Source organism: Phoca vitulina, unplaced genomic scaffold, assembly GCF_004348235.1.
Source record: "Phoca vitulina isolate PV1807 unplaced genomic scaffold, GSC_HSeal_1.0 scaffold44, whole genome shotgun sequence".
Taxonomy (NCBI): domain Eukaryota; kingdom Metazoa; phylum Chordata; class Mammalia; order Carnivora; family Phocidae; genus Phoca; species Phoca vitulina.
This window is the reverse complement of record NW_022589747.1, coordinates 12,796,760-12,822,771: the sequence shown is the minus strand read 5'-3', so window position 1 is coordinate 12,822,771 and position 26,012 is coordinate 12,796,760. Positions and strand designations below refer to the sequence as shown.

Here is a 26,012-nt window from a genome sequence, read left to right as displayed (position 1 = left end):
CTTTCAATCTGGGGGTGTCTTTGGGTCTAAAATGAGTCTCTTGCAGACAACATATCGATGGGTCTTGTTTTTTTATCCAATCTGATAGCCTGTGTCTTTTGATTGGGGGCATTTAGCCCATTTACATTCAGGGTAACTATTGAAAGATAGGAATTTAGTGCCATTGTATTGCCTGTAAGGTGACTGTTACAGTATATTGTCTGCGTTCCTTTCTGGTCTATGTTGCTTTTAGGCTCTGTCTTTGCTTAGAGGATCCCTTTCAATATTTCTTGTAGGGCTGGTTTCCTGTTTGTAAATTCCTTTAGTTTTTGTTTGTCCCTGAAGCTTTTTATCTCTCCTTCTATATTCAATGACAGCCTAGCTGGATATAGTATTCTTGGCTGCATATTTTTCTCATTTAGTGCTCTGAATATATCGTGCCTGTCCTTTCTGGCCTGCCAGGTCTCTGTGGATAGGTCTGTTGCCAATCTAATGTTTCTACCATTGTAGGTTACAGATCTCTTATTCTGAGCTCTTTTCAAGATTTTCTCTTTGTCTCTGAGACTCATAAGTTTTACTGTTACATGTTGGGGTGTTGACCTATTTTTATTGATTTTGAGAGGGGTTCTCTGTGCCTCCTGGATTTTGATGCCTGTTTCCTTCCCCAAATTAGGGAAATTGTCTGCTATAATTTGCTCCAATATACCTTCTGCCCCTTTCTCTCTTTCTTCTTCTTCTGGGATCCTAATTATTCTTATGTTGTTTCATCTTATGGTATCACTTATCTCTCGAATTCTGCCCTCGTGATCCAGTAGTTGTTTATCTCTCTTTTTCTCAGCTTCTTTATTTTCCATCATTTGGTGTTCTATATCACTAATTCCCTCTTCTGCCCATTTATCCTAGCAGTTAGAATCTCCATTTTTGATTGCACCTCATTAATAGCCTTTTTGATTTCGACTTGGTTAGATTTTAGTTCTTTTATTTGTCCAGAAAGGGTTTCTGTCATAACTTCCATACTTTTTTCAAGCCCAGCTAGTATCTTTAAAATCATCATTCTGAACTCTGGGTCTGACATCGTACTAATGTCCGTATTGAGTAGGTCCCTGGCAGTCGGTACTATGTCTTGTTATTTTTGTTGAGGTGATTTTTTCCGTCTTGTCATTATGTTCAGAGGAGAATAGATGAATGAGCGAACAAAATGCTAACAGGGTAACAACGTCCCCAGAAAATATACCCTAAACAAGTCAGAAAAGACCTGAAACTGGGGGAATAGAAAGGGAAAGAAAGATAAAAGAAAAAGAAAAAGCTAAAAACAAACAAAAAACAAAAAAAATCAGAATATGATCAGATATGATCAGGCTGGTTCATAGATCAGTGCCACACACTAGATTTTGGGCATATTTTGTTTGTTGGAAGAAAGTGCCTCCCAAAATTTTAAAGAAAGAAAAACTTATATATGTACAAAAATAAGGGTAAATACGATGAAGGGATGGAATATGAGTGTCAAGATGAAAATTATAAAACATTTTATAAAACGAATTGATAAAATAAGAAGTTTAATGAAAAAGAAAGAAGAGGATTTAAAAAAAAAAAAAGGGAGAGAATGTGATCAGGCAGGAGACTAGAACGAAGCCATATACTAGAGATTTAGGGTATATTTTGATCTGTTAGAAGAAAGTGTATCTCAAAATTTTTAAGAGAGAATAACTTATATATATATATATATATATACCAAAAATAAGGTTAACTACTATGAAGGGATAGAATATGATTCTAAAAATGAGAAATAAAAAAAATTTTTTAAAAAAGGGATTGATAAGATGTTGGTTTAAAAAGGGAAAAAGAGAAATTCAAAAAAGAAAAAAAATGAAGACAGTTAAAAAAAATAACTTTGAAAGATTAAAGAATCATGGTAAAAAAGGCATGTATTCTATGTGCATTATTCCCCTAGCGCTGGAGTTCTGCCGTTCTCAGTGATTTGTAAACTTGGTCTTGGCTGGGTGTTTTTGCTGATCTTCTGGGGGAGGGGCCTGTTGCCGTGGTTCCCAAATGTCTTTGCTGGAGGCGGAATTGCCCCGCCCTTGCCAGTCCGGGCTAAGTAATTTGCTCTGGTTTGTTCTCTGGAGCTTTTGTTCCCTGCAAGCTTTCCATAGAGCTTTGGAGACGAGAGTGAAAATGGCGGCCTCCCAATCTCCTCCCCGGAGGAGCCGAGAACTCGGGGCATCGCTCCTCAGTGAGCCCCCAGAGAAAAGCAGTCAGTCATTCCCGTCTCCCCAGCCTCCGGCCGCACTCCGCGCTCACCCGGCCTGTGACCGTGCGTTTCTATCTCTGGCACCCGACCCCGGGTGGAGTCTCCAAACCCAGCAGATCCCTGCAGTGTGCTCCTGTGCCGCTCCTCCCGGGGAGGAAGGGGAGTCTCCCCGGATCTGCCGCTTGTTGGGTCCCTGCTGGAGGAGCAGTGGCCCGACTGTGCCCCGGATCACGGTTTATGGCAACCCCGAGCTGAGAGCCCGCGCCTCGGCTCCGTCTCTGCAGCCAGCTTCCCTGCTCCGATCCCTGGGAGCTCTGCCGCACTCAGGCACCCCTGGTCTTCCTGTGACCCCGAGGGTCCTGAGACCACACTGTCCCACGAGGATTCCACCCCCCCGCTTAGCTACTGGAGCGACGTCCCTCAGCGGAGCCGACTTCTAAACGTTCCGATTTTGTGCTCCGCGGCTCTATCACTTGCCAGAAGCGGCCGATGGAGGTCCCCTCCCCCGCCGTCTATCCTCCCGAATATCGCCCCGGATTCACTTCTGCACAGGTCCTACCTTCCAGAAAGTGGTCGCTTTTCTGTTCAGAGAGTTGTTTCTATTCTTTTCTTCCATCTCCTGTTGAGTTCGTAGGTGTTCAGCATGGTTTGTTCCCTATCCAGCTGAATTCCTGGGACCAGACGAAATCCAGGTCTCCTACTCCTCCGCCATCTTGCTCCTCCCTTCACTGGTAATGTATTTTAAAATTTGTTACTTAAAGCCTTAGGTGGAGTTGTGTCTGATTGTTACATACATTAGCTTCTGACAGTGGGAGAATTCTTTGATTTTATATCAATTCCTCTTTATTGATAATAGGTTGGGAATTTCCTAAGAAGTACACAGATGGCTAAAATGTGTTTGCTTGGATTGAAGACTCTTAGAAAATGGACTCTTTGAGTAAACAGTAAGAATGGCATGAAAGTTAAAGGAAAGTGTGAGAGCCTAACAAATAAAAATAATGAAAGACACTCATTTCCAAAACAGCTTGGATTGGTAGGCGTAAAAAACTTTTTCCACTTAGGTGTTCCTTCCTCGAATCACTTGCGTCAGTGAGTCATTTAGGAAATACGTCTGTGGTTCTGGGATTGCCGGAGGCAGAGGGACCTCGAGTCTTTTGCAGCCTTTACTTCTTTTTGTTAATTTTAAAGGAGCTTGTGGGGATGTCGGTGACTTGAAATATAAGTATTTGTACTTTCATTGTCTGTTTCATGTTTGTGAGTCTAAGAAAAAAATGTGTGACTTTTCCTTAAAATATTTAAGGGCACCAGCTTTCTTTCCATCCGCTGGGAGAATGGAGCATGGATCTCCCTCTCTTTGCTCTATCCCATAGAAGTGCTTGTGTGTACAAGACATGATTATTGTGAGCGGTTTTATTTAAAGAGTGCTGAGCTCAACCATGAATATGTGAAAAGATCTTGGGCTGTTAAATTTGTATATTCACGTGTTAAAATGAATTAACTCAGAAACCGCTGTTGTGAAGGATTACTGTGGTTCCTTTACTGTGCTGTGCTCTGCTCTGACGGGGTTAACCACACAGTGGTCTATTGTCAGTCACTCACGGCCTTTCTCTCTTCCGTTATGCACTTGGGAGATTTTTGTCCCTAGCTGAGCAAATGATGACAACATTGAGTGAGTGCTTACTAGGTGCCCAGCACTATTTTGTAGAGTTTACATGTATTAAGTAAACTTAACTTCTGTATACCGTATTTGTTTCACATGGACACACCCTTACTTCCTAATTCATCGATCCAGTGATTATTATTAGTTATTATTATTATCCAGTGGTTATTGCACATACTTCTCCTGTAAGCTGGGAACTGGCAGGCACTGGCCATACAGCAGACGATGGGGTAGGCACAGTCCTTAAGTGGAGAAAACAAACATTAACAGAAAATAAACATTAGCTACAAATAAAAAGAACTCTGAGAAAGGGCTCGATATACTATTAACATATGTCACAGTGTGCCTCAGACCATTATCATACTTCCGAAGTTCTCTGCAAAATGCTGTTTGACAGCCAGGGATAAAAGCAGAAGTGAAGAGAATTGTGCTATATTGGGAGTTGCCCTTAATAGAACTCCCTGTGATCAGCAATGCATTATACCTTGGCAGAGGAGGGATCACTTCTGAAAGCCCTTGCTAATATTGTCAATTAGTCAATGCGGATGCATTATTGCTAGTTATATCATGCTGCTTGTGAACTTTTATCGACCCACGCAGCTGTGTATTTGTGTTGGAGCATAACTCCATCTTGTCAGATAACTGATTGGAACCAGGCTTCTCCATCATTTATCATTATCTCGAGGCTTCACCACATCACCCTGTACAGTGCAGCCCACGCTCACTAGGATGGATGGTCAGGGAGGGCTTCTCTGAGGACCAGAGGTTTAAGGTGAGACCCAGGTAGGCATTAGGCTGGTGACCAGAGGGCATCACCATGCATGGTGTCTAACTGCTGGGGATTCTGGTAGGTTTGAGGAACCAAAGGAATGCCAGTGTCACTGGGTTGTTGTGAGTTGGCAAAGAAGGGAGAAAATTAAGTTGGAGAGTTAGGACGTGGGAGCTGAACTTACTGTTTAGGGACTTATTATAATACTTAATAGTTAGATAAGAAGAGAAGACACATTAGTATATATACACATTTTTTTAGTGATGATCTAATATATTTCTGCCTAGAAAACGAGTGATTATCTAATATATTTAGTGATGATCTAATATATTTCTGCCTAGAAAACTAGTCTCACTGCATAGACTAGTATCGTGATTTTAAAAAAAGCACTCGAATTGCATGTTTTTTTTTAATAATGGGATGATATTGCGGTTTTTATCCCAAAGGGGCATCATCTAAGTATATAATATAGGATAAAATTTGTGAAAGCAGTCTTTATGATAAAATTTAAGCAAACTGGTGACAGTTGACTTCCACTAAATCTAAAATCTAGCCTTTTTTTTTTTTAAGATTTTATTTATTTATTTGACAGAGAGAGAGAGAGCACAAGCAGGGGGAGGGAGAAGCAGGCTCCCCGCTGAGCAGGGAGCCCGATGCGGGACTCAATCCCAGGATTCTGGGATTATGACCTGAGCCGAAGGCAGATGCTTAACCATCTGAGCCACCCAGGCGCCCTAAAATCTAGCCTTTTAGGTTAGGTGTGCTGTGGTGTTGTCAGATAAGATTCCTATTTGATTGTGGGGAAAGAGAGAACCGGTAACACGGGCCTGTTATGTGTTTTGATCCTAGCATTGATCCTTCCAGGTCGTTTTGATAAATTCTATAACTAAAGCTTAAAGACTTAGATAACTTGTTCAGAGTGCTGCCTTGGTATATAAAGCGCCAAAGCCAGACTTTGAACCCAGGTTTGCTCTACTCCTTATACCCCAATGCTTATATCCACTCTCCATATTGCCCTAAGAATGAATCCTGATTTTTATTGTATTTGCATCCTGCTTATGCATGCTGCATGATATGATATGTTACAGTTAGTGAATCAACCATTAGATGTAGTGAGAAAGCATTCAATTCAGAGTCTGGAGGCCTGGCTCTATCTAATTTACTCTTGTGTAATGTTGACTGACTGCCTAAAATGTGCCCTAGGAGAATATAAGCCTCATAAGACCATAGTCTTTGCTTTGTTGCTGCTGTGTCTCTATGCCTCGACCAGTCTGGTGCTTAGTCAGCACTCATCAATTCATGTTGAATGAATGAATAAATGCATACCTGGCCTTGTGCTACTTGATCTTGAACATATCATATAGCTTCTCTGTGTTTCAGTGAAGTGTATCTGGAAGTGATATTTACATCCTTTCTGTTCAAGATATTGTAATAAGCAAATAAAATGTTTTTTATAAAATATAAAAGCACACAATTATATATAATGCAAGACAGTACACAGAATAATCAGCCAGTGCTTGGTATATCTGCAGATTCCTCAGCTCCACTCTTGTGAGCTTTAACCCAAATCAGTAATGCATATTTAATGATGGCCTCAAATGCTTCTAATGGAGGTGGTTTATGGGTAACACTTGGAAGCATTATGAGAGGTGTTATTATTGAAAACCCCTTTGCATTAAAGGAGGCAGCAGATATTCTTTGATAGTCTCTGACAGAAGTTAATGACTTATTAAGGTCTATATATTATGATTAAGTTATGATCTTGTGCTTCAAATGAAATCATATTACTTTTTTCATGTTCATGGCTCAATGCTAACCAGTTATTACTCAAAACAAGTATCTATCTATCTGTCTAGCCATCTCATTTTTTTAATGCATAGGGCATATGGAGAAGGGATTGGGAAGGAAATCAATGAGTATGAGATTGTGGAAAGTAAATGACTGATAAATATGTAATATGTGTTCTAAGTAATAAGTCATTAAACATCAAGAAGGGTTATATTCGTCAACTGATGAACAATGATGTATTGACTATATGGGTATAGTTTTCCCCATTGACAGTTTCTTTTTTTTTTTTTTTTTAAAGATTTTATTTATTTATTTGACAGAGAGAGACACAGTGAGAGATGGAACACAAGCAGGGGGAGTGGGGGAGGGAGAAGCAGGCTTCCTGCGGAGCAGGGAGCCCAATGCGGGGCTCGATCCCAGGACCCTGGGATCATGACCTGAGCTGAAGGCAGACGCTTAACGACTGAGCCACCCAGGCGCTCCCCCCATTGACAGTTTCTTAAACTAAGACAACAGAGTTTGCTGTATTGATTGACTCTTCCTTTCACTAACTGTTTCTCAGCAAGTGATGCTGCTTGATAGCATTTTACCAGTGTTCATAGTTTGAGAGTCAGTCCTTTTAAACCGTGACATTGTTTTATCAATTAAGTTTATGTCATATTCTTAATCTATTTTATAGTCATTTCAACAGTCTTCACAGCATCGTCATCAGGAGTAGATTCCATTTCCAGAAACCACTTTTTTTGCTCGCGTATCAGAAGTAACTCCTTGTGTATTAAAGTTTTATCATGAGATTGCAGCAATTCAGTCACATCTTCAGGCTCCAGTAGTAACATCAGAGATCACTGATCACAGGTCACCGTAACAAATATATAATGAAAACTTTTGAAATATTGTGAGAATCACCAAAATGTGACACAGAGACACGACATGAGCAAATGCTGTTGGAAAAATGGTGCTGATAGACTTCCTTGATGTAGGGTTGCCACAAACCTTCAGTTTGTAAAAAATACAGTATCTGTGAAGTGCAATAACGCGAATTGCTTTAAAACAAAGTATGCTTGTAAATAGAGATATGGCTCCTCTTAAACCCACATACACAAACACATACTTCCCTTTTTAAAAAATTCTACTATATTTGATCATTGGTTAAAATATATGCTCCTCAACGTATTATTTTTATAACACTAGTGTGTAGTGCAGAACTTTGTACTCATTAAATATTACAGGGATTGTGAGTTCTTAGGCTCATTAAGTATATTTTCTGATTTTATGACTCATGTCAGGATAATATGTTTCCTTGATCTTAATCTTATTCATTAATTATGAATATTAATATATTAATAAAATAGATTAAATAGTCTGTATTAAATAATCAACTTGCCCTTAATTCATGTACCATTCTGAGGTGACAGTGCTTAAACATAGCTGATCATTGATTAGTCAGAGTTAATGGTGAAGTAACTTGTTAAGTTTTATTTATATTTTATTTTAAATTATTTTAAAAAGTAATTGGTTTTATAAAGTTAGTTTGAGACCAACTAAAACAGCCCTTCAAGAAATATCAAAGGGGATTCTCTGAGTGCAAAGGAGAGATCAAAAGTGGCAAAGACAAGAAAGGATAAGAGAAAATCTCCAGAAACAATGACAAAACAAGTAATAAAATGGCAATAAATACATATCTATCAATAATTACTTTCAATATAAATGGACTAACTACTCCAATTGAGAGACATTGGGTGTCAGAATGGATAAAAAAACCAAGACCTATCTTTATGCTACCAATAAGAGACTCATTTTAGACCTAAAGACACCTGCAGACTGAAAGTAAGGGAATGGAGAAACATGTATCACGAAAACGGATGTCAAAAGAAAGCTGGAGTAGCAATAGTTATATTAGACAAACTAGCCTTCAAAACAAAAACTGTAAAAAGAGACAAAGAAGGGCATTATATAATCATAAAGGGAACAATCCAACAAGAAGATATAACAATTGTAAATATTTTTGCACCCAACATGGGAGCACCCAAAGTATATAAAACAGTTAATTACATACATAAAGGAACTAATTGATAATAACACAATAATAGTAGGGGACTTTAACACCCCACTTACACCAATGGATAGATCATCTAAACAAAATAAACAAGGAAACGATGGGTTTGAATGACACACTGGACCAGATGGACATAACAGATTTATTGAGAACATTTCATCCTAAAACAACAGAACATACATTATTTTCATGGGTACACAGAACATTTCCATAATATATCACATATTAGGTCACAAAACAGGCCTCAACAAATACAAAATGATTGAAGTCATACCATGCGTCTCTTCTGACCACAATGCTATGAAACTAGAAGTCGACCACAAAGACATGGAGGTTAAATAACATGCTACTAAACAATGAATGGGTCAACCAGGAAAACAAAGAAGAAATAAAAATACATGGAAACAAATGAAACTGAAAACACAATGATCCAAACCTTTGGGATGCAGCAAAAGTGGTCCTAAGAGGGAAGTATATAGCAATACAGGCCTACCTCAAGAAGCAAGAAAAGTCTCTCAAATATAACCAAACCTTACACCGAAAGGAGTAGAAAAAGAACAACAAATGAAGCCTAAAGCCAGCAAGAGGAAGGAAGTAACAAAAAGTAGAGCATAAATAAATGATACAGAAACTGAAAAAAAAAAAACCCAAAACAAAACAATAGAACAGGGGTGCCTGGGTGGCTCAGTTGGTTAAGTATCTACCTTTGGCTCAGGTCATGATCCCAGGGTCCTGGAATTGAACCCTGCATCGGGCTCCCTGCTTCTCCCTCTCCTTCTGCTGCTCCCCCTGCTTGTACTCTCTCACATGCTCTCTCTCTCAAACAAATAAATAAATAAAATCTTTAAGAAAAAAAAGAACAACAGAACAGATCAATGAAGCCAGGAGCATTGAAAAAATTAATAAAATTGATAAACCTCTAGCCAGACTTATCAAAAAGAAAAGAAAAGGACCCAGATAAATCACAAATGAGAGAGGAGAAATAACAATGAACACCACAGAAGTACAAAATAAGAGAATATTATGAAAAACTATATGCCAACAAATTGGACAACCTGGAAGAAAAAGACACATTTCTAGAAACATAAACTACCAAAACTGAAACAGGAAGAAATAGAAAACTTGAACAGAGTGATAACCAGCAAAGAAATTGAATTAGTATAAAGAAGACTACAAGCAAACAAAAGTCCAGGGCCAGTCCTGGCTTCACAGGCAAATCCTACCAAACATTTAAAGAAGATTTAGTGGGGTGTCTGGGTGGCTCAGTCGGCTAAGTGTCCAACTCTTGATTGCGGCTCAGGTCATGATCTTATGGTTCTGAGACTGAGCCCCGTTGTCAGGCTCTGCACTGAGTGTGGATCCTGCTTAAGATTCTCTTTCTCCCTCTCCCCATCCCCTTCTCTGCTTACACGTGCTCTCTCTCTCAAAAAAATAAGAGAAGAAAGAACAGTTAGTATTTATTCTTCTCAGACTATTCCAAAAAATGGAAAAGGAAGGAAAACTTCCAAATTCATCCTATGAGGCCAGCATTACCCTGATACCAAAACCAAATAAACACTGCCCTAAAAAAGAGAACTACAGGCCAGTATCCCTGATGAACATGGATGCAAAAATTCTTAATAAAATACTAGCAAAATGAATCCAACAATACATTAAAAGAATCATTCACCATGATCAAGTGGGATTTATTCCTGGGTTGCAAGGGTGGTTCAGTATTTGCAAATCAATCAACATGATACACCACGTCATTAAAGGAAGGGGTAAGACCATATGATCATTTAATAGATGCAGAAGAAACATTTGACAAAGTACAACACCATTCATTATAAAAACTCTCATCAAAGTAGTTTTAGAGGGAACATACCTTAACATAATAAAGGCCATATGTGAAAAACCCTAAGCTAATATCATCCTCAGTGGGGAAAAACTGAGAGCTTTTCTTCTACGGTCAGGAGCAAGACAGGGATGTCCACTTTCAACCCTGTTAGTTAACATAACACTGGAAACCCTAGCCACAGCAAACAGAAGAGAAAAGGCATCCAGATTGGCAAGGAAGAACTAAAACTTCAACTATTTGCAGGATGACTTGATACTATACATAGAAAACCCAAAAGGCTCCACCAAAAATCTGCTAGAACTGATAAACGAATTCAGCAAAGTTGCAAGATACAAGATCTGCTGCATTTCTAAACACCAATAATGAAACAGCACAGAGAGAAATTAAGGAATCAATCCCATTTACAACTGCACCAAAAACAATAAGATACCTAGGAATAGATCTAACCAAAGAGGTGAAAGACCTGTACTCTGAAAACTGTAAAACACTGATGAAAGAAGTTGAAAATGACACAAAGAAATGGAAATTGAAGATGACACAAAGAAATTGAAGATGACACATGGAAATGGAAAGAAATTGAAAATGACACAAAGAAAAGGAAAAAGAGCCCTCTTGCACTGTTGGTGGGATTGCAAACTGATACAGCCACTCTGGAAAACAGTAGGGAGTTTCCTTCCATGGATCGGAAGAACAAATATTGTTAAAATGTGTATACTACCCAAAGCAATCCCCTATTAAAATATCAACAGCATTTTTCACAAAGCTAGAACAAACAATCCTAAAATTTGTATGGAATCACAAGAGACCCCCGAATAGCCAAAGCAACCTTGAAAAAGAAAAGCAAAGCTGGAGGCATCACAATTCCAGACTTCAACTTATATTACAAAGCTCTAGTGATCAAAACAGTATGGTGCTGGCACAAAAACAGACACATAGATCAATGGAACAGAATAGAAAACCTAGAAATGAACCTACAATTATATGGTCAATTACTCTTGGACAAAGCAGGAAAGAATATCCAATGGAAAAAAGACAAGTCTCTTCAAGAAATAGCATTGGGAAAACTGGATAGCCACACGCAAAAGAATGAAAATGGACCACTTTCTTACACCATACACAAAAATAAATTCAAAATGAATTAAAGCCCTAAATTTGAGGCCTGAAATCATAAAAATCCTAGAAGAGAACATAGGCAGTAACTTCTTTGACATCAGCCATAGCAGCTTCATTTTAGATATATCTCCTGAGGCAAGGGAAACAAAATAAAAACATGAACTATTGAGCTTACATCAAAATAAAAAGCTTCTGCACAGTGAAGGAAACAATCAACAAAACTAAAAGCAACCTTTGGAATGGGAGAAGATTTTTGTAAATGACATACCCAACAAAGGGTTAGTATCCAAAATCTACAAAGAACCTATAAAACTCAACACCCCCCAAAACCAAACAATCCAGTTAAGAAATGAGCAGAAGACATGAATAGATATTTTTTCCAAAGAAGACATCCAGATGGCCGACAGACACATGAAGAGAGGCTCACCATCACTGATCATCAGGGAAATGCAAATTAAAACTACAATGAGACATCACCTTACACCTCTCAGAATGGTTAAAACGAAAAACGCAAGGAACAACAAACATTGTCGAAGATGTGGAGGAAAAGGAACCTTCTTGCACTGTTGGTGGGATTGCAAACTGGTACAGCTACTCTGGAAAACAGTAGGGAGTTTCCTCAAGAATTTAAAAATAGAACTACCCTACCATCCAGCAGTTGCACTACTAGGTATTTACCCAAAGAATATAAAAGTACTAATTCAAAGGGGTACATACACCCCAACATTTATAGCAACATCATCTACAATAGCCAAATTATGGAAACAGCCCAGCTGTTGATCAATGGATGAATGGGTAAAGAAGAGGTGGTATAGATATACAGTGGAATATTATTACTCTGTCATAAAAAGGGATGGAATCTTGCCATTTGCAATAACATGGATGGAGCTAGAGAGTATCGTGCTAAGTGAATTAGTCAGAGGAAGACAAATATCATATGATGTTACTCATATGTGGAATTTAAGAAACAAAAGAAATGAGCAAAGGGGAAAAAAAGAGAGAGAGAGAGGCAATCCAAGAAACAGACTCTTAACTATGGAGAACAAAATGTTGGGTTACCAGAAAGGATGTGGGAGGGAGGGATGGGTTAAATAGGTACTGGAGATTAAGGAGGGTGCTTGTGATGAGCCCCAGGTGTCGTATGTAAGTGTTGGATCAATATATTGTACACCTGAAACTAATGATACATTGTATGTGTTATGTATTAACTGGAATTAAAAAAAAAATTTTAAAAAAGTTAATGCAGGAGATAATGGATTAGAAAACAACAAATTATCCTTATTTCACCACTCAGAAGTTACTAATAGTAGTATTTGGTGAGCATCATTCCAGACATCTGTTTATGCTTTATAAGTGGACATATTCACAGGGCATGATGAATGGAAATAATTTCATAACAACAAGATCATAATATATCTTGATCATAATATTCTTGTTAATTTAAAGCAAATAAGTATTAAATTTAGTTGAATTTACCACAGGAACAATAAACTGAAGTGAAATGGAAGGCATTGTTCAAATTTAGCTAAATGTTTCTTTACAAAAATAATTGTTCATAACATATCCTTTCAAGGTTGAGACGAGAGATTATGAAAACCTTTAAAATGACGCTGGAGTGATTTCATGCTTCGTTAACTACCTTCATGTTCAATTTTAAACATTATGTGTTGATTTCATGCTATGAGTAAATTATTAGCACTCATACATTTCTGTGTGTTGATTTCATGCTATGAGTAAATTATTAGCACTCTTACATTTCTTCCCTCTATCTCTGTTTTGTCACTTCCCAATTGTTGCTGTTTAGTAGTTTTACTTAGTCAAAGTTTAGTTAGTATTTATACTTAAGTGCTTTTACTCACTTACTCTATCTATGTTACCAGCTCTAAGTCAAGTTCCATAGCAGTGAAATTCTGGACTGCAACAATCATTTCCCCAACTTGGAGTTGCTTGAGGAATAGGAATAGGAGGGGGCGAGGTTGAAGAAAAGGTGTGGTATGAGGCCAAGTCTTGCAGGACTGCAACCTTTACTGGGGCTTAGTGTTGCCCTCTTTCTTAGATCCCAACAAGTGCACTGTGCTAGGCCTCTTCAGCCAGCTAAGGGTGAATGGAACTCCCGTATGTATGGACAAGGATCCTGGTGGCACTTTTTGCCTTGGTTCTGGGCCTTAGACTTTCTCCTTTAAGGTTATTATTACTATTTTTTAAAGATTTTATTTATTTGAGAGACAGAGCATGAGGGCACAAGCTGGGGGCTACAATGCGGGGAGCAGGGAGGAGCAGAGGGAGAGGGAGAAGGAGGGGGAAAGAATCTCAAGCAGACTTTGGGTTGAGTGTGGAGCCTGACACGGGGCTTGATCTCACAACCCTGAGATCATGACCTGAGCTGAAACCCACCAAAGTCAGATGCTTAACCAACTGAGCCACCCAGGCACCCCTCCTTTAATGGTATTTTTGTTAACTTTTCTCAGAGGTTTTTTTTCCCCCTTTCGTTGTGCTTCTTTCCTATTAGAGATTTTTGATCTGGATTCTCAGGATTTGGTCAACTAAACCTATCTTTCCTTACTACTGTCTGGGCAAGGAAGGAGAAGTGAGGAGCTATCCCCATGGGTGCACCTCAATCTTTGGCTCTTTTCATGGCCTCTGCTTTTCAGAGTTATCACATAAGTTTTTCCCCAATCCTTCTTTGGTTGGTAATAGGACCAATTTGTATGACCTAGGAAAAGCAAATAAACAAAAAACAGAAAAACTTCACAAACAAGATGATGGAGCAAAGTATAAATGGGTTGGTAGAATTGTGCTTTTTTTTTTTTTTAGATTTTATTTATTTATTTGAGAGAGAGAGAATGAGAGACAGAGAGCATGAGAGGGCGGAGAGTCAGAGGGAGAAGCAGACTCCCCGCTGAGCAGGGAGCCTGATGTGGGACTCGATCCCGGGACTCCAGGGTCATGACCTGAGCCGAAGGCAGTCGCTTAACCAACTGAGCCACCCAGGCGCCCCTAGAATTGTGCTTTAATGTGTCTGTTCACTAGCAGAAAATAGGAATTTTCCAATTGTTACTTGTATTTTTCTGAATGAAATGATATATAATAACATTTTGTTTATTAAAATTATAACTCTGTAGGTCACATAAGATTTCAAGATAAAAATATCCTAAGGATAAACCATGTATTGATAAACTGTAGTTTTATTATAGTAAATGTTTTGGGATGGCATCCAAACAATGGAAGATGTTTTGTGAGACATAGCAAATTTTAGTAAGATTTTTCAAATATTATTACTACAGAAGTTTAAATAATAATTCTCAAAGTACTGAATTTTTAGTATTAAGAACATATCATTCCTCTCATTTCCTAACATCTCTCAGAAATATAGTGTATCAGAAGGATTTGGTTTATTAAAACTTATTAAAGCTAATGAATATTATAACTTTTGGTAAGGAACTGTAGTCTGGAAACAGTGAGGCCATTTTGAGCCATATCCGAGCAGTTGTGTGCTACAGTGCAAAGAGCATGGGCTTGGGAGTTACAGAGAGTTTGAATGTGCTCTTTCTTATCTAAGTAACTTTAGACAAGCTACTATGAACCTCCATTTCTTCATCTGTTAAATGGCAGTAACATACCTATTTGTCATGGTTGTCGTTAAGATTACACCTATTTTGTGCCTAAATAAGAGTATGTGCTCAATAAATGGAGTACTTGAATTAATGTCCTATTGAATAGAGTTCAATCCTGAAAGGGCAACAACCCTTTTAGCTTGTCCACCCCTCCCACAAGACTTCCAGTTACTCTCCCATGCCTTACCCTCCTTTATTTTTCTTCGTAGCACTTCCCATCATGTGTGAAATTATATTTCATTATTATCAGTTTATCATTTACTGTCTGTTTTCACCTTTAGAATGTAAGCTCTGTGAGGTTAAGAACTTGCTGTTACTTTACTGCCCAAATCTGCGGCAATGCCTGGAACCTAGCGGGCACTCAAATATTGGTTGACCAAATGTAGATATACATTTACATGTGTTAAAACAACTAGATCCTAGGTCAATTCAGTGACACTGCAAATAAATTTAGAGAAAAGAAATAATCATGTTTTTTCCCTGTGTGTACAGCTGATTTGTTGGTTAACTTACTGACTATTCAATTTAGTTTAATTAGTTTAAGTAGAATTGGATTTATTTATTTATTCATTTAGTTTTTATTTATTTATTTAAGATTTTATTTATTTATTTGAGAGGGAGAGAGAGAGCAAGAGCACAAGAGCAGGGGGAGGAAGAAGCAGACTCCCCACTGAGCAGGGAGCCCGACGCGGGACTCGATCCCAGGATGCTGGGATCATGACCTTAGCTGAAGGCAGACGCTTAACTGACTAAGCCACCCAGGTGCTCCTATTCATTTAATTTTTAAAGTGTTATTTATTTATTTTAGAGAGCTCAAGAAAGCATGAGCGGAGGGAGGGGCAAAGGGGGAGGGAGAGAGAGAGAATCTCAAGTAAACTCCCTGCTAAGTGTGGAGCTGGGTGATCTGGGGCTTGATCTCATGACCTTGAGATCATGACCCCGAGATCATGACCTGAGCCTAAATCAAGACTTGGATGCTTAACCGACTGAGCCACCCAGGTGCCTCATAGAGTGACTGACGTTAATACTACTGATATTTATTATTGAAGCTTATTTGATATTTTAGCTGTTATTCCATAGAATGTATTTGACAACATAGTTTTGGTTTGTTTTTCTCACATTTGACCCCTCAATGGAAGTAGACACAAAGAAAGAGTCATCTGTGAAATTAATGAAAGAATGCAAAAATCCTCAAATTCCTCTAAAACAGGGTTCTAATAAGAGATTTCACACACATGCATGCATATACACACACACACAATCCCAGTTTTTCAAGAAATGAACTATATTTCTTTGGGGAGGAAAGGACTCCTTTATTTGAAGTAAGTGTTTTCTTTCAGAGAAAGCATTTCATTTTGGAAGGATTATGTCTTATTCTGAAATGTCCAATGCTTGCTAAAGATTTCTTTATAGTATGAAAAGTCATGCAGTCTCCTATAGTTTAAGATGTTGAATTTATTCTCTATCACCGTTTCTTTTTCTGTAACTCAGATGGTTTTAAAAATGTACATGTTCTTGGGCGCCTGGGTGGCTCAGTTGGTTAAGCGACTGCCTTCGGCTCAGGTCATGATCCTGGAGTCCCTGGATCAAGTCCCGCGTCGGGCTCCTTGCTTGGCAGGGAGTCTGCTTCTCCCTCTGACCCTCCTCCCCTCATGTGCTCTCTCTCTCATTCTCTCTCTCTCAAATAAATAAATTAAAAAAAAATCTTTAAAAAAAAAATGTACATGTTCTTTTTTCTAGAAAATTCCTTTTTCAAAAATTTAACACATGTATGTTTAGTGATACTTCAGTTTTCATAGGATAAAAATCAAATATTTGCTTTAAACTTTGAAAGAGAATAGTAGTAGGGATGTCCTTCAGTTTGAACTTACCCATAAATTGCAATAGGAAAGAACAATAGCAGGAGGTTTAGAGAGGATGCAATTTATTTATTTATTTATTTATTTATTTATTTATTTAATTTAAGGGGGGAGGGGCAGAGGGAGAAGAAGAGAGAGAATCTTAAATAGGCTCCATCTCACAACCCTGAGATCATAACCTGAGTCCAGATCAAGAGTTAGATGCTTAACTGACTGAGCCACCCAGGCACCCCAAGATGTGATTTATTTTTGCTTTGTTCCATGAAAGAGTTAAAACAGGCTGAATAGTCTGCTTATAATCTGTAGGTTTGCATATTTTCTCTTATAATCTCATTTTCCCTGATATTTCCTTTTGATCATCAGTCTAAGATTGTCTCTTAGTCTAAAAAATTGTATGTTGGGATTACATAGACTGAAGAGTGAGGGTGCATGTGTATTACTGTTTTTGGGGTGAGGGAGTCTCAGCGCTTCGTCTGGGAGTGAGGATTCTTAATGGTCAGTAGTTCTTGTTAGGCTGTTATTGTTACCATCTTTCTATAAACTGTCTAGTAAATACAATCAATTTGAATAAATTATTTTTATTTAGCATTTTACTCAGCCAGATTATTTATTTATGTTGATTCTTTTGATATTGTCAATATCCACTCGTTTCACATTGCAGAGCAAGAAGATTAATTTTTTTTTTTGAGCAAGATTATTATAGTTTATCTATATATAGCACTGGTACTCCTGGAATTGTAATACTAAGTTGATTTGTAAACACCAAAAATGCCAGAGAAATGTCAACAATTTGGAAACATCCCAAAGAAATGTTAAAAAAAAATAAACTTTTTTTTAAACCAGGAGGAAAGACTAAAGTAAATATAAACAGTTTATTTAAATGTTGTAGGACAAAAGGGACCTTTAATAACAATATAGAAAGAGACTATAGATTGGAATAATTGCTTTGAAATATTATTTGTGTTATGTATGGGTAATATTTACTTTTTTCAAATTCCTCTCAATTGGAGGATGGTCATTTTTGGATATTGCATCTGCAAACTTCAAGCTAGGGGTGGTGTCCCAGTCTTCTTGCCGTCCATCCCCCCATCTGGTCTGTGGTTCTACAACGTAGGCCAACACTCACTCTTACTTCCAAAATCTCTGCACAAACTCTCTGTTCCCATGCTTCCAGCTTCAGTCATCCTGGTCTTGTCTCTCTTCCACCATGTTATCCAGGAACTTGACTCTCACAGTTGTCTTGTCAAGTCCAGTTCTTGTCATTATCTTGAATACTTTTTTTTTTTTAAAGATTTTATTTATTTATTTGACAGAGAGACAGCGAGAGAGGGGACACAAGCAGGAGAAGTGGGAGAGGGAGAACCAGGCTTCCTGCTGAGCAGAGAGCCCGATGTGGGGCTCTATCCCAGGACCCTGAGATCATGACCTGAGCCGAAGGCAGACGCTTAACGACTGAGCCACCCAGGCACCCCTATCTTGAACACTTTTAACATCTTCATTGATGACCTATTTAACACCTTCATTGAATGGTGTCAGGAATTAGAAATCTGGGTTTGAATGTTCATCCTGTCATTCAGTGTATCATTGGACATGTTGTTTGCATTTAGTTTCCCCCTCTGTAAAATAGAGAAGACATTGTTTTAAAATGGTGGTTATAAAATTGTGAAGTGATGGTAGAAACATCACACGAATTATAGGTGGAACCAGGCTATAGTCTTGCTCAGTGCCTGTTCTAGAGTTATGTTTACTCAGTGACAGTTTGTTAAACCAATTTATATGTTCACATTTTATATTTTGTGTTACATATGAAGATTCCACTTTGGGCTGTATTCTCTGATTGCATCTTCCACAGCACAAATTCCTTGACCATATTATCTCGTAATCTTTTTTTTTTTTTTTTTTTTAAAGATTTTTTATTTATTTATTTGAGAGAGAGAGAATGAGAGAGAGCAAGCACACGAGAGGGGGGAGGGTCAGAGGGAGAAGCAGACTCCCTGCTGAGCAGCCAGGGAGCCCGATGCGGGACTCGATCCAGGGACTCCAGGATCATGACCTGAGCCGAAGGCAGTCGCTTAACCAACTGAGCCACCCAGGCGCCCTATCTCGTAATCTTTTAAACCCATCTTCCTGTTCATTTAATCATTCACCTTTCTTTTACTCCATTTCCCCTGCTACTGTCCATAACTAAGAATAAATTGATGGGTCTCTTCACTATGTCAGTTCTGAGCTTGAGGTATCCTGTGTTCTAGCAGTGGTTTTCATTTGGGGTAGTAGTCCCAACCCCTACTCCAGGGGAGTTTTAAGATGACATGTGAGGTATGTGGGTTGTTATTAGCATTTTAGTGCTTGGGGTTGGGATGGGTAAACATCCTTAATATATGGGATGGGATCATGAATCTAAGATTCTTCTTCCAAAATGTCATTGGTTCCCCTAATATCCAGGACTTTTGTTCATCCTTTAGTTACTTAGCTTTCTTAGGGAAAACTTGCCACTTCTGTTCCTATATAATTTTCGTTATGCTGTTAATTGTATGTCTGTCTCTGTCCTTAGAATATAAGGGGCATAATTCAGGGAAAGTGTTTTAGGACACTTACTTTTGTATCCTGGAGTATAATACTGATGTCCTACATAGTTGGTACTCACTGATGGTTTGCTACATATGAATTTGGAATCTCTCATTGTTCCAGGAAGGATTCAACTTCCATTTGAAAATAAGAGGTTGATAAAGTGTAGCAATCTCAATGGCATTTGAGTTTCTTTCTAAAGTTCTTTAAGAGACATAAAAATAAAAAGAGAATCTTTCCAATTGGGTAGACCACTTCATGTAAACATCTCATTCTCAGAAAATGTGAATAAGAGAATTTTTGGGTTGTGACTGTTTGGAAAAATATGGTAAAAATATTTGAAAAAAATGTACAGCCTGAGGTAAACATTAAAAAGTATTTAAACAAGTTTCTTTCTAATGTTTTTGTTTTTTGAATCTTATAGTAGAAAGATCTTTCCCCTCCTTTTTTTTTCTATCTCAGTAAATGGTTACTTTTTAGAGATTTGTGTTTATTTTGAGTCATCGTGCTTTGAAAAAGTTTATAATCAGGGAAGATCCTCAAAAGAATGGCCAAAATTATCCCAGGGATATAAAATAGTGTTTTTTGTTTTGTTTTGATTTTTCTCAATGAAAGCCTGTAGGGACTGGATTTGTTTACTGTAAATAGGGCAAAGAAATAATTTGATTTCTGTTTTTATCTATGTTTGGGGAGAGAATGTGGAATAGTTATTTTCATTGTTCATAGAATAATGAATAAGAGAACGTGAGCTCACATCAGAGAAGAGATTTTAGTTAGCTGAGTGAAGAACTTTCTGACCATTCGGGTGTTGAACAGTGCAGTGCCTAAAGAAATAGGTCATGCCCTTTCTTCTAGCATGGTGGGGTGGAAAGATACTGGGCCTTGAGACAGGAATCCTAGTCACACTTAACATCTCTGAACCTCATTTTTTTTTTTCATTTGTAAAAATGAGAATACTAACGCATGTCTTGAAAGATGTCCTCAGATTAAGTGAGATAATGTGTAGGCAAGCACTTGGGAGATAATGCTGGCTCCGTTCCCCTTTCTGGCACATGGCTGGTATGTACTAGACACTCAACAATGGTTCTCCTTTCTCTGGAGATCCTTAAGGAGAGAAGGATAAGCATCACTGTTGGAAGATTTAGAAATGTACCTGTCTAAAGGTAGCACGTTAGACCCGATGCCCCTTTGAGAGTTTTTACAGCTTTAGGAGTCTTTATTTACTGTTTTCTTTTGGAAACTAAGCAATAGATTTTTTAAAGTTCTTTTGTGGGAAAGATTGACCAGTCAGGGATGTAGTGTTTGATTCATACGGTAATTATACACTGTAAAAAGAAGGATGCAGAGTGTCTTTTTTTTTTTTTTTTTTTTTAAGATTTTATTTATTTGAGAGAGAGAATGAGAGAAAGAGAGCTCATGAGAGGGGGGAGGGTCAGAGGGAGAAGCTGACTCCTTGCGGAGCAGGGAGCCCGATGCGGGACTCGATCCTGGGACTCCAGGATCATGACCTGAGCCGAAGGCAGTCGCTTAACCAACTGAGCCACCCAGGCGCCCGCAGAGTGTCTTGAATTACCTTTTGAACCATAAAGAATTTTGGTGGAAAGTTAATGAGAGTTTAAATTCTGGGTTAGCCTCTCCACTAGGAGATTGGGCTGCAGATCACAGTGTGCATTCTGCACCCTGGCATTTTTATCTACATAAGATCAGGGTAAAATGACTATAAAGGAGGAGTTTAAAGGGGTCCCTAAAGGGCAGTCTGCAGCTTTGAAGAAATAAGATTTAGCTCAGTTAGTCTTAGTTCTGAACCACATTCTTTTTTTTTTTTTTTTTAAAGATTTTATTTATTTATTTGACAGAGAGAGAGTTAGTGAGAGCAGGAACACAAGCAGGGGGAGTGGGAGAGGGAGAAGCAGGCTTCCCACCGAGTAGGGAGCCTGATGCGGGGCTTGATCCCAGGACCCTGGGATTATGACCTGAGCCAAAGGCAGACGCTTAATGGCTGAGCCACCCAGGCGCCCCGCTGAACCACATTCTTGTCACCCATTGTTGTCCCTCTGACTGGCTGCGTCAGGTACCATAACCCTGTTTGGTGGGAACTGAGAAATAGTTTCCACATTAATTTTTGAGAAGGAAGTTTAATTTTCTATCTTTTGCTACATGTTCAAAGAGGAATAGACACCCGCATTTTTGGCATGAATAATTCTAAAATATTAGGAGGAATGATACTGAAGTGTGTGTCAAGAGCCATACCTTTCAGTAAGAGTCAAATGCGATTTTATTCAAATGCTGGAAGTAGTGTTTCCCTTTATAGGTTGAGGATAAACAAGTGCACAGGTATTAAATACTGGGCTTATAGTCACTGTCACTGGAGAACAGAACTTTGGATTTTTAATAAAGCTCACACTTGGGTTAGTAAATCATACTTCCTCTCCTGACAGGTAAGGGAGGTTGAGGAACTGTCACCACAGAAGAGGGTCAAGACTGCCACTGGTATCCTGGTGTTTCCTAGGTACTCGATCTATGATGTGTGCCAGTTTTTTTCTTGGTCAGTTGTAAGCCCTGATTTCTGTTCTGCTAACAATCACTGTGTAATAAGTCACCCCAAAACTTAACGACTTAAAACAAGAACAGTTATTTTATTAACTCTCATAGTTTCCATGGGTCAGGAAATTGGGAAGGGCTTAGCTGGGTGGTTCTGGCTTGAGGTTTCTCAAGCAATTGTAGTAAAGCAGGAACAGGGAGGGGGGCTGGAGCAGCTCAGGGCTGCCAGGCATCTCTCCATGTAATCTCGGGGCTTCTCCATGTGGACTGTTTAACATGGGGGCTCAGGGCTCTGCTTGCACAAGTGTTCCACTGAGCCAGGCCGAGAGATCATTACATGTATGTTTTGTGACGTAGTCGGTAGTTGTGGAAGTCACGCTCTAACCCTTCTGTAGTATTTTATTGCTTCTCAGCATGTCACAAGCCCACCCAGATTCAAGGATCCAGAAGTGGCAAGGTACTAGAAGGGCATATGGGATGGGAGATATTGTACCATCTCTGGGAAATACAATCTGCTACAGTCTTTCAGCATGCTGCAATGCTACGTAAAGAGCAGGTGGGATTTAGGTGCAATCTTCCCACTTTATGGAGAAATCTATTAGTAACAATGGACTTTTTGTAGCTTTAATTGATCTTTTCGTGGCTTTGTGGTAAAAATTGGTTATGGACTAAGCTTTAATGATCTTAACATAAACCTCTACTGTTAGTGTCATTACACACACACACACACACACATATATATATATATATATTTTTTTTAAGATTTTTATTTATTTATTTGACACAGAGCGAGCACAAGCAGGGGGAGTAGCAGGCAGAGGGAGAGAGAGAAGCAGGCTCCCCGCCAAGCACGGAGCCCAATGTGGGGCTCGATCCTAGGACCCCGGGATCATGACCTGAGCCGAAGGCAGACGCTTAACTGACTGAGCCACCCAGGCGCCCCTGTTAGTGTCGTTATTAACCTAATTACCAAGGAAGGAACCAGGATGAAGGGAATAGAGTAGTTATCTATTGACACATTAGATAGCAGTTTTGAGCAGGTAAAAAGGCTATGTTTTTGCCATTTATTCTTCACCTTTTAAAAACTTGTGTCTTGACCATGGAGCTGAGGGTCCATTTCTGGAGTCTCTGTTTTGTTCCATTGGTCTATGTGTCTGTTTTTGTGCCAATACCATGTTGTCTTGGTGATCACAGCTTTGGAAGATATCTTGAAGTCAGGCAACGTGATGCCCCCTGCTTTATTTTTCTTTTTCATCATTCCCTTGGTGATTCGGAGTCTTTTCTGGTTCCATACAAATTTCAGGATTGTTTGTTCCAGCTCTTTGAAAAAATGCCACAGGAAAACACAGGAAACAACAAATGTTGGCGAGGATGTGGAGAAAGGGGAACCCTCTTACACTGTTGGTGGGAAGGCAAGCTGGTACAGCCACTCTGGGAAACAGTATGGAGGTTCCTCAAGATATTAAAAATAGATCTACCCTATGACCCAACAATTGCATTACTGGGTATTTACCCCAAAGACACAGATGTAGTGAAAAGAAGGACCATATGCACCCCAATGTTCATAGCAGCAATGTCCGTGATAACCAAACTGTGGAAAGAGCCAAGATGCCCCTCAACAGATGAATGGATAAAGAAGATGTGGTCCATATATACAACGGAATATTATTCTGCCATCAGAAAAGATGAATACCCACCATTTGCATCGACCTGGATGGAACTGGAGGGGATTATGCTAAGTGAAGTAAGTCAAGCAGAGAAAGACAATTATCATATGGTTTCACTCATATGTGGAACATAAGCAATAGCACAGAGGACTACAGGGGAAGGGAGGGAAATCTGAAGGGGGAGAAATCAGAGAGGGAGATGAACCATGAGAGACTATGGACCCCGGGAAACAAACTGAGGGTCTCAGAGGTAGGAAGCTTGGGGGAGGGGGTAACAGGGTGATGGGTATTAAGGAGGGCATCTGTTGTGATGGGCACTGGGTGTTATACATAACTAATGGATCATTGAAAACTACATCAGAAACTAATGATACAGTGGCTAACTGAACATAAAAAAAAAAGAAACCTAAAATAAAATAAAATAAAATAAAATAAAATAAAATAAAATAAACTTGTGTCTTAATGACTTGATAATCCATTTGGATAAAGCAAATGCACTGCCAGAGACACCAGAAAGATACATTTTTCTTTATGTGCCAGTGGCTTATTATTGTGCACTAAGATTGGCCTTAATATGCTACTGGTTCCATCTAATCTTTGTCATGACTAAATAACAAAAATAACTAAATAATCGTTTTCACCAGATTATTTCATGCTTTTATTTGGCTTATTCTAGCAATTCCATGTATGTGGAGGGTTCAGGAAGAATTGTATTGGATAACTTGTAGTACTGATATAGAAAGATTTTTCCATCAGAAGTGATTGCATTCAAAGTTCATAGTGTGGGTCTTTGAGACATTATTTATTGATGGGAAATGAAATTAAATGATATAGGTAAAATCATAGGATAGGAAAAGCCCTCAAGAGTTCATCTGTTTTGTTGCTTCTAGGTATGGCTTACTTAAATCGTCCCAGCTATAGACTACTCCTGACTGCGGTCTGGGGTGGTCTTGAGCAACTTGCTGAAATATAAGATAAGACTGTGTCCAGAGGAGGTTTGTTAAATGTAGGATTGATTATATGCAGATCTTAGTGGATATGAATGTTGTTTTTCTCAGAAGTTGACTTTTTAGTCGTCTTAAATTTATAGTCTTTATAATATTTGTTTTGTCTCCTTTTATGTGATTTGACCAGGGGATTCTTCCATGTGTACTTAGAGAAAATGTGTATTTTATTTTTCTTGGATGGGATGTTTTATATAAATCTTTTAGAACCATGTATTCTGATCAAGTAAAAAATGTTCTTGTTGAAAAAAACTAACTGAGGGAACTCGTTTAAAATAAAGCCTATCAGAAGGGAGGTGGGTGGGGGATGGCTGAAATAGGTGAGGGGATTAAGAGTACATTTACCGTGATGAGCACTGAGTAATGCTGTGTAGAATCGTTGAATCACTATCTTGTGCATCTGAAACTAATATAACATTGTATGTTACCTATACTGGAATTAAAATAAAAAACTTAATATAAAAAAGAAATATTGACTTTTAGATTTGTTTTTGCTTCTCTCTGATGCAACACAGAAAGCTGTAACACAGAAACTATTCTTGAAGAACAACATGGAAAGAAGCAAAAAAAATTTCCAAATTATTTCTTAGTCCATCTCTTAAAATATCACAATTCCCTAACCATCCATTCCATTTTCTCCCAGTCTTACCCTATTTAAACTCCGGAGGACAGCCAGGCGGGGTGATATTTTGGGCATCTCACTGTGGGAGTTAACTCAAAATGATTTAGATGGATAAGAAAATATTGTAATTGGTATGTTAAACATTTTTGAAATTTGTAATTTTGTCTACTTTTTAATTTGGTGGGCTCCCAATGAGTGGATTTTTCCAATTTTCTGAAAAACATCTGGTTTACATTTTTCACACTGGTAAAATCGTATTTCTCGGTAAATGCATTAGATTGTTTGCAACTCACTTGAATTGCGTTGAACAATCCATCCACATCAGGACTGATTACTTCTACTGCAGTTGTAGAAATAACAAATCACCTCACATCTTTAAAATTTTTGCTCTCTAGGAGCAAAATGGAAAAGGAAAGATGATGGATATTGGAATTAGAATAATGTATGGAGGCAAATGGCAGTGAAAAGAACAGAAGCTTTAGGGTCAGAATTTGAGAGTTCTAGTTCTAGTTGTAGCATTTGCTCTCTATGATTTTGACAAGTTCATGTGTCATCTAAACCCTTCCTTCATAATCTGTAAAATGGAGATAATATTGGTACTTATAGAATTATTGTTCAGAGCTAAATGTAACAGCATATGTTGAAGCATCTTGAAAAGCATGACATATGCAGAAGACCTGAAGGGAG

General features: G+C 38.4%; 1 protein-coding gene across 1 annotated transcript in view; it reads left to right on the top strand.

Moving 5' to 3' along the window:
* Positions 1-26,012, top strand: part of SUGCT (succinyl-CoA:glutarate-CoA transferase) — a 732,205-nt gene that overhangs the window by 90,166 nt on the left and 616,027 nt on the right. Inside the window, exon 10 of the mRNA XM_032430614.1 lies at positions 4,648-4,655. Coding sequence (XP_032286505.1) covers positions 4,648-4,655 — 8 coding nt within the window. The remainder of the gene's footprint in view (positions 1-4,647; positions 4,656-26,012) is intronic.